We start from the raw sequence: 12,221 nt of genomic DNA, 5'->3' as shown, positions 1-12,221 counted from the left end.
ATCACTCTGTGATGAATTGCCAAATAAATTACTCATATAGAGAATCTGTTTAACTGTGGTCTTTCACTTCAAAGTGGTCTTTCACTTTCACTTAGCTAGCTGTGGGGTTTTTTAAGCAGGTTGTACCCAGCTGAGCTGTGGCACGTGCATTTCCACTGAGCCAATGTAAGTGTGGGTCTTCGGAAAGTCCAGCTGTACTTTGCTCCCACAGTGGCAATTTTAGGATGATGCAGCCCCGAGCACATTCTCCTGTAATTGACAGATTCTCCAGATGAAATCATGGGTATCTTTATCCAGTGTTCAGCAATGTATTCTGCGTAGTATCGTTCCAGTTGCAAACCTGCAATGCTTCCTTTTAATCATATTGTATCTGATTCTGAAGTATTTGTGGAATTTTATTCCCCGCTTTCTATTTCTTTCTCTGCTTTCCTTGGCCCTTACACTGCCGTCTTTTCCTTTGCAGTGCAAATTGTAGATCATCCTATAAATAACGTGGCTGGACCTTAGCGGCGCTGGTTCCTGTGCCCCTTCTTTCAGGGATTAGCCAGCCTGCTTTGCAAGCCTGACAGTCCCAGCCTGCAGATACAACGATTAGTTGGGATTCTGAAATTAAATTTATTAATACCTACAGCCCCTGGCAAGATCTCAGGCACAATTGAACTGCTGACCTGCCTGCACTAAAACATCTTGGGCTTTCTCCAGATTAGGTTCAGACAACATCCTGGCTACACAGTCTACTCCAAACAGACTACCTTTCCTCCACCCTCACTCACGTTAATAGTCCTGGAAAAGTCTACAGAGATGGAGAATTTAAGCAATTGGAGGCATTAAATCAGATGTCAGAAAAACAGTCCCATTTTTACCGTTGACCTGCTGCATGACTTCAAGTAGCATTCTTCTCTTTCTGTGCCTGTTTAATATTTAACATTCTTTTGGCTATAAAAGGTATTTCTACAGATGAAAAGACTTGTGTAGCAAGTGCTATATGCCATCACTTTAGTAAAGCAAGCAGTTAAGTGTCAGAAGACATTTAGGTAAATATGAAAGAAATGTAAAATCACCAATGACTTCCAGGTAGGTCAAAAACAAGGGAGAACGCAAGCATAATTCCAGTATGTGTGCTATCTAAAATATCTTTCTCTTTAGTTTGTGTCTGGAAACCTAAACGCGCAAATTAATCGGATACTTTTTTATAAAAGACTTGATAATAATCTTGAATATATTACTTGTCAAAAATACCTATTTCATAATAATAATTTACACATCAATGAAAGCTGAGATAGACACTACTGAATCATGTATTTTCAGTATAATGGAATGAATCCTTAAAGTAATTTCAATGCAAATACATTTTAAAAATTATTTATCAAGACAGAGAGGGAAAAAAACCCCAACAACCAGTCAAAAGAAGATGATAGTACCACAGCAGTGTCCCCATTCTCACCAGTGATCAGAAGTGGGGTGTTTACTCAGACAGACAGAGAAGTTCTGGCCTTCTTTCATCCTCCTTAATTTCCCAGAACAGGACTATAGTCATAGATACAAAATGAACAGTCTTTGTGAGGGTCATACGCCCAGAAATAAATGCTACCAAAGGTGAACTGGTTCATCTCATGCATTTGTCTCTTGGTTTTGTGGGGGGTTTTTTGTTTTGGTTTGTTTTTTTGGGTTTTTTTTTGTTGTTCCTCCCCCCCCTCCCCGACATACTAAGTGTTGTGAGGTATCTTACCCAAACACATGCTATGCATGACCATTATTACACCATGTTACCAAAACCCAACTCTATTGCATAATAGTATAATACTTAACATGTTGCATGTATTAATTGTTCTCATTCTGACTGGTAAGCCACTGAATGTCTCTGTTGAGCAAAAGCACCTGTAGCTGCAGAGCACAATGCTATGGAGTGAAATAAATGGTGGAGGGAGGAAATCAGTGATAAAAAGATGTCATGTGTATTTCAGCTGACTGTTTGTTTGTTTGTTTGTTCAACTTTTGGAACAAACTACATTGATATCATCCTTTGATTTTGGAATTCAAAGTGAAGATCCAATATTGAAGAAAAACAGAGTGATATTACTGCTCTTCAGTCATTCACCAGAACGTTACTAGCACTTTCAACGGTAAATAAAAATGAGTCTCTGTTATTTTCCTTTGCAGTTAAACTAATTAAACACTTTTCTTTCTCTAGAAATATACTATAAATGAACAAACATAATTTTCATATCCATGCCTAATCCTGTCTTGGAATTGTATTGCTTTGTCAACCGTTAATTATTGATTTTTTTTTTCTCTAAAGGTTTTCCCTACACTTGGGTAAGCAAGCACATGAAAGACATAAATAAAAGTAATTTAATTGTATTATTTGCATGTATGCAGATGAACATTCATACAAGACCTTTCATTATTTGTACCACATTAAGCTCTTAATTTTTTTTTTTTTTTATGAAACATCTAGATTTTCTTTGGTGCTATCAAACATTTGTTTTGTTCTAGAGCTGATACTTTCTGCCCAGGTACTGGACTCCTTTCAGCCCACTCATCCCCAAGAGGAGTGGGGCAGGCTGTATATCACTTTGCTTATGCATTTTACTCAGACTAGAATGTTTTCAAAGCAGCATAGAGAAGGTAGTGTACTTCCACAAATGTAATTACTTTTACAAAAGACATTAACATTTATGTTCCAGCCATTTAACAGTTTCTTCTTAGATAAAAAATATTTTATTATGCTTGCTTTTCATGTTTATTAGGACCCATGAATTTTTTCTCATTAATTTCTAGACATTTAGCATTGTCGTTTTATGAGGAAGAATAAGTGAACGTGACACAGTGTCTCGCATCACTGAAAAAAATGCTGCAGGATTTGTTCAGTTCTTGTTTCTTGCACTGATGCAAATCAGAAGTGGTACAACTGTAACACAGCCACTTGGATGTTGTCAGTATAAATCCATTAAAGTGTAGAGAATTAAACTTTTTTTTTGCAGCTTATTTGGCAGAGTGCGACAAAAGGGAGAGCAGTCCAGAAAAATAAAAAAAAAAAGTAAAAAAAAAAGTGACAGCCATACTTTAAGCATTTATAAATGATATAATTATACCCAGATATTATTTTAAATTTGTCATGCATTTCTTGAAGTCTAGGAGGTGGGAATTACTTTTTCTTTCTTCTTTTTCCCCCTCCCCTTCTCTTCATACTCTTTTCACAAAGTACTGGAGTATTTACTGGAGCAATTCATTCAGTTAAATCCTCTTTTTTCTCTTTCTTTTCGGGATGTGGAGCTCTTTGCTGTCTCTGAAAACCACTTGTTCTTTCCAGCCGCTAGGAAGGTGTGAGTGAGACAAGTGCAATGACCGAAACACCGGAAGGGATTTCCCTGATAAAAGCGGTCTACCAATGCCGCCTTCGTCTCACTAGACTGTTGGTAGAGGGTGGTGCCTACATCAACGAGAGCAATGACAGAGGTGAAACCCCTTTAATGGTTGCTTGTAGGACAAAACATGCGGACGCCCAGAGTGTCAGCAAGGAAAAAATAGTTAAATACCTACTGGAAAACAAAGCTGATCCGAATATACAGGACAAATCTGGAAAGACAGCCTTGATGCACGCTTGTATGGAAAAAGCAGGCCCTGAAGTGGTATCTCTGCTACTGAGCAAGGGAGCTGACCCAAGCCTGCAAGATCACTCCAATTGCTCTGCGCTTGTGTATGCAATAAACTCTGAAGACAGAGAGACCCTGGAAGTTCTTCTTAATGCCTGCAGGGAGCAAGGAAAAGAAGTCATCATCATCACAGTACACAAGTCCCTGTCGGGGAGGCTGAAAACAAAGCAGTACTTAAACATGCCTCCTGAAGACTTCGAGGAATGCTGTTCTCCAATTGCTTGCACTTCCCCATCGGAAATAGAATTGAAAACATCTCTATCCCCAGATGCAAGTCCAAATGAAACTAAAAAAGCATTCTTCAGCTTTAAAGAGCTGGATCCTCCTAGATCCAGAAGGGTGGACAACTCATCTCAAACAGTTTCACCGATGAGAAAATCCAGCTCAAGAAAAGTAGGGTCTCAGATGGCACGAGTGCAGTGGCTACACTCTGAGCCTTGGATAAAAAGCTCTCTGTCAATGTTTCACCAGGATAAAATTGCCTCTTTACAAGAACTTCAGGCTGTTACTCCAGAAGAAGAAGAGGTTTCTTTTAATATCAGTGGCCTTGGCTCATCAAACAGATTCATCACTAGGCACCAAAGTATTGACATAAAAGACACTCCTCATTTATTGAAAACCCTTGATCAAACTGGATCAAGTAAATTATCAGATGATGAGATAAACTCCCAGACTCCTTATGCTGAAGAGGAATATAACCCCAGTGGGATTCCTGAGGGTAAGGATGCCATTTCGGGACAAATCAGCTTTGTTTCAAACATCAGAAGTATTATCCAGAAGACAAATTTAGGAGCAAATCACTGCAGCTCTGATTCTCAGTTAACTACCAGTCTAAGTCCTGCTGCTGCAGAAGACAATAAGTCAATGATAGGAAAGAAAAAGATTCTTTCTCCATCTCACTCTTTGTTACCAAGTTCTAGAGAAGAAGTGGAAAGCATGCCTCTTGTTACTCTGAGCAGGAGAAATCAATCTTTGTTAGAAAGATGGGATTCAGGAGCCTTGTTGTTGGATCAAGCTGCTCAGACAAGACCAGGTTTTCTTCCACCACTGAATGTGAATCCTTACCCCCCAATTACAGATACTGCTTTCATGAACAGGGCTTCTGGGATGATTTCTTGTGGACACAAACACTTGGTACCAGCAGCACCTGCCTTCCCTAGGGAGACCGAAAATAAGAAAACCTTACTAAGGAGGCAGTCATTACAGAGTGAGCAGATTAAGCAATTAATGAATTTTTAACAGGGGATTAAAAGGTAAAAAACCTGTTACAATATGTACATATTCACTGCACTACCTGATTGTAATTATACATACCACAAAAGATAGCAGTTCTGTAATGTAAGGCACTCTGCCTTGGAATGAGTTAAATAGCTTAGAGAGTACATGAAAAGATATAGTGAACTAATGATGCTACTTTCTGCAAACTGAGGAATATGTGGTATATTGTTTTCATAATGTTTTCAAATTCATGTTGCAGAGCTGCGTTGCATGCATAGCTCTGCCCAGGGAATTCCAGCTAAAGACTGTGAGCTTTCTTTAGCCGCCTGGCTGCCCACTGGAAGTCGGTGTGATGCACAGAGCGCTGGAGAGCTCAAGTTCAGCACACGATGCCTAGGAGCCAAGTCAAGAAGCCAGCACAGCGAGCAAGAAGTCCTGAATAATCTCATGTAAAATGACCAAACTCTGCTCTCATTGACAATTAGGCATGTCAATCAACTTGGGCTTCTCAGGCTATTGGATTGCTGGAATCTGCTCATTTAAAAAGAGGAAGAGTGGGGGGAGGCAGGGGCTGTATCTGAACTAGGGTCCGTTACTTTATGTAGTTCCAAACTCCCAAAAACCTGGATGTTTCTGCTCAGTCACAAGCCTGGGTTTCTTTTCAAGATAGGATACATCCAAATGTTGTCTTGATCAGCAAGGACACACGTGCTTGGGAACAAGGAAGAGCTCTGTGCTCCTGCTCAGACTGGTGGGCTGACCCAGGCTGGAGGCCGGGTGCCCCCAAAGCTGCTCTGTCACTGCCCTCCTCAGCTGGGCAGGGGGGAGAAAATATCATGAGAGGCTGGTGGGTTGAGATAAGGGCAGGGAGAGATCACTCACCAGTTACCGTCACGGGAAAAACAGACTCCACTCAGGAAAAAAAAAAAAAAATCTAATTTATCACCGAGCAAATCAGAGCAGAGCGATGAGAAATACAGCCAAAGCTTAAACCCCGTCCCCCCAGCCCTCCCTCCTGCCCGGCCCAACTTCACTCCCCATTTCTCTCCCTCCTCCCCCACAGCAGCACAGGGGGACGGGGAATGGGGGTTGGGGTCAGTTCCTCACACGCTGTCTCTGCCGCTCCTTCCTCCTCAGGGGGAGGACTCCTCACACTCGGCCCCTGCTCCAGCCTGGGGGCCCTCCCACGGGAGACAGTCCTCCACCACCTTCTGCAGCGGGAGTCCTTCCCACGGGCTGCAGTCCTTCACCAACTGCTCCAGCGTGGGTCCTTCCCACGGGGTGCAGACCTTCAGGAACAGACTGCTCCAGCGTCTGACCCCCCCACGGGGTCACAAGTCCTGCCAGCAAATCTGCTCCGCCGTGGGCTCCTCTCTCCATGGGACCACAGGGCCTGCCAGGAGCCTGCTCCAGTGTGGGCTTCCCATGGGGTCACAGCCTGCTTCAGGTGTCTCCACCTGCTCCGGCTTGGGGTCCTCCATGGGCTGCAGGTGGACAGCCTGTGTCACCATGGTCTTCTCCAGGGGCATCTCTGCTCCAGTGCCTGGAGCACCTCCTCCCCCTCCTTCTTCACTTACCTTGGTGTCTGCAAAGTTGCTTCTCTCACATCTTCTCACTCCTCTCTCTGGCTGCAAAAACTACTGTGCCTTTTTTTTTTTTTTTTATGTTTTCCCCCTTCTTAACTCTGTTACCCCAGAGGCACTACCATTATGGGTGATGGGCTCGGCCATGGCCAGGGGCGGGTCCATCTTGGAGCCGGCTGGCATAGGCTCTGTCAGACATGGGGGAAGCGTCTAGCAGCTCCTTGCAGAAGGTGTCCCTGTAGCCCCCCCACTACCAAAACCTTGCCACACAAACCCAACACACAGACCTAAAAACCCAGTCTGACAGCTATGATATTCACCAAGGAGATTAAAGTCCTCAGTTTGCCTGACTTTAAGCAAAGGACTGAATTTCTTACATATGGGAAACATTCCTTTGCCTCCAAGGTGTTACGTATTTTTTAAGTATCTCTATCTAAAATCTTTCCTTCCCATTTAGTATTCTGCAATTCCAAACATCTGCCTTGTCTTTGTGCATATTCCATAGATGCTTGATTTCTGGTATTGCATTTAGCATAACTCATCTTCTAAAGACTGATAATTATTGAATGTGCTCTGTCATAGCTTACAGAAATTAATTGTATTGAAATTGTGTCTGTATAATGTGAATTTCTGTATACTGAAATGAGATACTTTTTTCTGAAAATACAGAGTGGGTACTATCTGCCTTCTTCCAGCTTCATTCAAAATTCATGCCTAACAAATAAATGTAATGTTATTTAGCTGTGCTGTTAGTATAAGACAATTTCAAGTGGATGATAAACATACACTCCCTGTAAATACCTTTTTACGTAAAAATATAAAGATGTCCAAAAGTTCATAATATGTGTATTTTGAAGAAGGGAACGTTTGACATCTGGAAAGTAAAGGCGTATGGTTTACATCTCTACACAACAGAGTTGTATATCAAGTGCTGACCTGAAACTACAAATTTAAATCTTGAAATCAATTTTGAGACAAAAATCTCTCCAATCTCTAGTGACAACTGCTAGAAGGCAGACAAACTCACCGTTGATTCTCAAAGGTAGCTAGAATAAGCAAAGATGCAAATTTGTATCACAATTGACAAAATTAATTCTTCCCCACAAAATACGGGTATTGAAAGCCACGGTGTCCTTTGCCCTCCTCCCATCACAGCTCTGCTAACCTGGGATGCATAGCATTCTGGGGGCAGCTGGGAAGGCCCACAGTGAGCTGCACTATGCTATCACATTTGACTTACTCGCATGTGATTGTCACACTTGTTTAGTTTCTTGTCCCTCAAGAGGAACCAGCACCCATCACTTTTTTTTTTTTTTTTTTTAACTAGAGATGGACTGTCCAGCACTGACTCTTGGTCATTTCTGGATTGGCTGGCAAAGTCTAGTCTCTGCACATACCCAAACAAGAAGTGTTCACTATGTTAGGAAAAACAAAAAAACCCCAAACAACAAACCAAACAAACACCACCCAAGTTTGCACATTAAGCATCCAAAAAATGAGCATGTTCCAAAAGTGAAGTTGTGTACCTTTTAAGAGCTACTAAGTACTGGTGGAAACATGGTGAAGGTGATGGAGTATTTGGTTCCATTCAGGTTCTGCATCTTACTTCAGGAGATTATGCTTGATCAGCATCTGCATATACCAGGCAGAAACAAGGATTACGTGGAAATCTTTTTAAGGCAGAGAAATTATGTGGAACATATGTCAATATTAAGTTATTCACTGGGTATAAACTGGTCCCTACAAATACAACATACAGATACAATATACTTTTCAAATGTTTTTATGATATTATAAATGGAAATGACAATTTGTAGCCTTTTAATCTCACAATGAAGTTGTTAAATATTTGAAGCTAAAAACGTATCTTTAAAAAAATATGAATTCTTTTTCAGAAAAAATCAACTAGCAGATCAGATGTTCTAACTGGTATCTTTGCTGAAACTATAAATCCTGATTTCTGCTGTATTGATTTTAAAATTAATTACATATATGGGAGTACTGCTCCCTCAGTTGAAACTATTTTTTTTTAGAAAATGCTCAAAGCAGGAAAATGGCAAATGTCTTGAGAAGTGAAGTTCTTCTGTAGTGTTGCCAGTATTTTGTGCTTAATTTTGATGCAGAAGTAATGTGAAAGGTTAATATTAATGTTTACTGTTGCATCAATGTTACAAATGACCTTGAAAGGAAAAACAAATCAGTTTTGTTCTCTTGATGTTGTTATGATGAATGAATAAAAGTTATTTTTTCCCCATTCAGGGAATATGGAAATAGACACATTGTTTTATTCACCACTTAGGGGCCACTGAGTCATGACCAAAGGTACTCACTCGTAAGTGTTTTCTCAGGCTGCCTCTACACAGGAAGATTGCAACGGTTAATTAGATTTAATCCAACACAGCTAAATCTGTACAAAGTATTGTTTGAGAGAGGCTCATTCAGTCTAGGTTACCGGGGTTCCACTTCAGCGGAAATACACTTTTGCCACCTTTGAAGTCTTAATCCTTGTCATTTTCCAGTCATCCACAAAGCAAAGAATGGGAAGCAAGACCTGAATTTCTAATGTTAAATTCCCCCCAAAACATCAAAATTTACAAACAACAAAATACCTGTCAGGTGTTCTTTATGCATCTTCATAAAGAAAACAGCACAAGCTGAAACTATTTCCTTGCTAATTTTCTTTTAAGAGCTATGGCTTCCCATCCAGAGAGAATCATCTGGACTAGTTCTCACACCTTACAGTGAAAAACTAGTGAAGCTCATCCACTCTTACTTATAGAAAAATTAACAGCATAAAATCCTTAAACATTTAAACTATGTAAAACAGAAATGACATTTCTGTGAGCAAGCATTCCTGTTGGCGTAAGTTATAGCTCTCAATAAAACACACTACCTATGAGATTATTGATTTCAAATCTATTCGATAAGTTTAGAAAGATTAAAAACATTTTTTTACTTTTGGTTTTCATTTTCCCTGCAAAATGCTGTGAAACCATACCACAAAAATAACTTCTAGACAAATAGCAGTGGCCTCACAAAAAACAGTGATCGTCTATAAAACTTCATATTTTGGTTTAAGAAATTTAGGAAGAGTAAGTCACTACACAAGAATGCTGTAAAAAAGCAGTTGTCAAAATATCCTTCCCTGCACTTTTTGCTTGGTTTTGTTTTATGGAGAAAGGCATTTGGAGTTGCTTTGTTTTGATTTTTGTCTTTTACAATTACACAGCACTTCCAAAAGAATACTGCCATAATTTGACGCAGTGACACAAGAAAAATGGTAAACTAAACCAGTCATTAAATTCCTCTTTTTTTCATCAATCCTTAATAGGACCTTCATATTTCTACATCTGTTATGCACTACAACTAATTGATTTTCCAACTAAAATCAGGTATTTATAAATAAATGGATTTTTACATTAGTAAACCATTACTTCATTAGCTGGCCATTTTGTTCACATAATGAGAGCATGGCTTGTTATAGAAAGGCTAACATTAATCATAAATAACCATCCTACTAAAACCATTCCCACTGTATTCATAAAAGGGACGAGGGACAAGATTTTTTAAAAATTAATGTTGAAATCCAGAATTAGAGGAAGAATGCCCATTGTAAAATATTTCCCAGCCACACATTTTCACCTTGAAGTATTACTGGCACTGTAATACCTTCAAGGTAATCAGGTTTGATAAGGATACATCTTAGGAAAACTTGGAGGTTTTTTTTTTCCAGAGTGAAAGTGATAAAATTCTGATTTTTATGACTAATTGTTCTGAAAAAATACCCAGCTATTAATGCTTTTTAAAAGAAAACAGGTCATATACTCCTTTACACAAGTTAACCTTACTTAAATATATATATATATGAATATATATATAAATAAATGCCAAATTCCTGCACAATTCCCGTTCTTCGGACAGGCGCCCCCCCTGGCCAATGATGTGCGTAGCTGGTTGAAAACAAGCACAGACCTCATAGGAACGTCCTTGGCTTTAACACTTCGCACAATTAAAACACAAGCCTGCTTTTTTGCTGGTACAGAATGGGCAACAGAACCCAAGGACTGAGGCACTCTAAGGATAGGAGCAGTCAAATTCTAAACAAATTCTTTGCAAGTATCTGTTAAAGCTCAACAAAAATGAAAGTTTGTAATACCTGAAGTATTATGAAATAAAACTCCTTTTGCATCTGTATTAATCCTCCATGGTAGTGTGCACTACATGGCAGTTGAAATGTGTCATTAAATCATTAAAATCTAGGCTGAGAGGAACCTCTGGAGGTCTGGTCCGACTCCCAGCTCAAAGCAGGCCTTGCCTCAGCCACATGGCTCCTCCAAGCTGGGATTCAGGAAGCCAAAACCACTATTTTAAAATTAACCATGAAGATGGCATCTCCTGTGCTAGCACCACACTATAGATCTAACGTTAATTCAGAGCTTTTGTCCCAAGCAGGAAAAAAAGTGAATTTATGTTCAGCCATTTAAATATGCTAAAATCTTCAAGTGGACAGTGAAGATTTTTTTTAGAATTGTATACAATCCCATTTATCCCCAAATTTCTGAAATCCAGATGCATGATGATGAACTGCAATTAATTCCTGTATTTTTTCCCTGAAGGCATCAGCTAGAGATTTTGAACACCTTCACGAGCTGCCACAGATGGTATGAGTTACAGCCTTCTCGCTCAAAAATTAGTCCATTTTAAAATATAAACTTGACCTGTACATACATTTTAAAAACACAGGAAGAACACCTTTTTAAAATACATTTTAATTCTGCTTGGACAGATCCCCATTGAGATTACGAATTTGCATATGCAATTTTTTTTGTGCTACAGCAATGAGAGGAATCACAACTAGGCAATGAAAGCTACACCTATAATGACAGAAGATCACTGAAAATTTCAAGGGAACCAAGCCAAAGTATAAGGGTATTAAAAACACACAATTGCCCCAAAAATTTAGATGTTCAAAATTCAGAAGATGATAGAGTATACGACTTTGAATTTTACTGGAAGCACAATAAAACATGATGCTTGTTTGTTATGGGTTCTAATGACCAAGCTCTGCTGTGGCAGTCTAAGATGTTATCCCCAGCTGCTCATTGCACCAATCTGCCAGAAGTTACTGCTCCTGCATAAGGGAACACAGACCTTCATGCCCCAGTGCACTCTGGAGTAACTGCATTGTGGAGCGAGTATTTTCTTCAACCATGCTACTAAGAGAGTAATAATAATTTGGGTAGTTTGCAGTAAAAAGATGTATCAGAAGTAGCTAGAGGCAGGTAGTAACATCTTACTTCATTGCACAGACAAAAAGCCAAAGCTCATCCAGCAAAGCCCTAGAAGACAGGCAAAGAACTACAGACTAATACAACACCCTGGCTTGGATGTTATCTAGCAGCCCTTACTTTTACACATAGGTTAGTACAAAATTTATAGATAAAACTCTTGGTAAAGCTGACAGTAAATACAACACGTTAATACATATAAAATAGGACTAGGCATCAGGGTATCACACAGCATAGGCAATACATATTCCTGCAACAAAAAATGAACAAGCTAAAGAATAAATGTCTGTGAGCATCAAAACACAACAACAAAACTGGTCTTCAATTAAAATTTCAAGAAATCAACTAGTTTTGTAACCTAGAAAAAGGTTTCTAATTAACATAAAGCTTATAGAAAATGGTTTTTTTTAAAAATTGTCAAAACACTTCCCAATATCTTTTATTAGTAGTTTTACCCTTATTAAAAGAAATACTCT

The 12,221-nt window shown here is 39.4% G+C and overlaps 1 protein-coding gene across 1 annotated transcript; it reads left to right on the top strand.

The window, feature by feature from the left end:
* The first annotated feature begins 2,473 nt into the window (after positions 1-2,473).
* Positions 2,474-5,867, top strand: ANKRD34B (ankyrin repeat domain 34B). Its single transcript, XM_054810248.1, has one exon. The coding sequence runs from the start codon at positions 3,345-3,347 to the stop codon at positions 4,893-4,895; it is 1,551 nt and encodes a 516-aa protein (XP_054666223.1). The 5' UTR covers positions 2,474-3,344; the 3' UTR covers positions 4,896-5,867.
* Positions 5,868-12,221: the final 6,354 nt, after the last annotated feature.

The sequence above is a fragment of the Grus americana genome, chromosome Z (assembly GCF_028858705.1).
Source record: "Grus americana isolate bGruAme1 chromosome Z, bGruAme1.mat, whole genome shotgun sequence".
Classification (NCBI taxonomy): domain Eukaryota; kingdom Metazoa; phylum Chordata; class Aves; order Gruiformes; family Gruidae; genus Grus; species Grus americana.
Note: the sequence above shows the minus strand (reverse complement) of the source record. Positions and strands in the feature narration are given on the sequence as shown.

Coding starts and splice junctions, on each gene's coding strand:
- ANKRD34B (XM_054810248.1), top strand. CDS start 3,345: ATGACCGAAACACCGGAAGGGATTTCCCTGATAAAAGCGGTCTACCAA.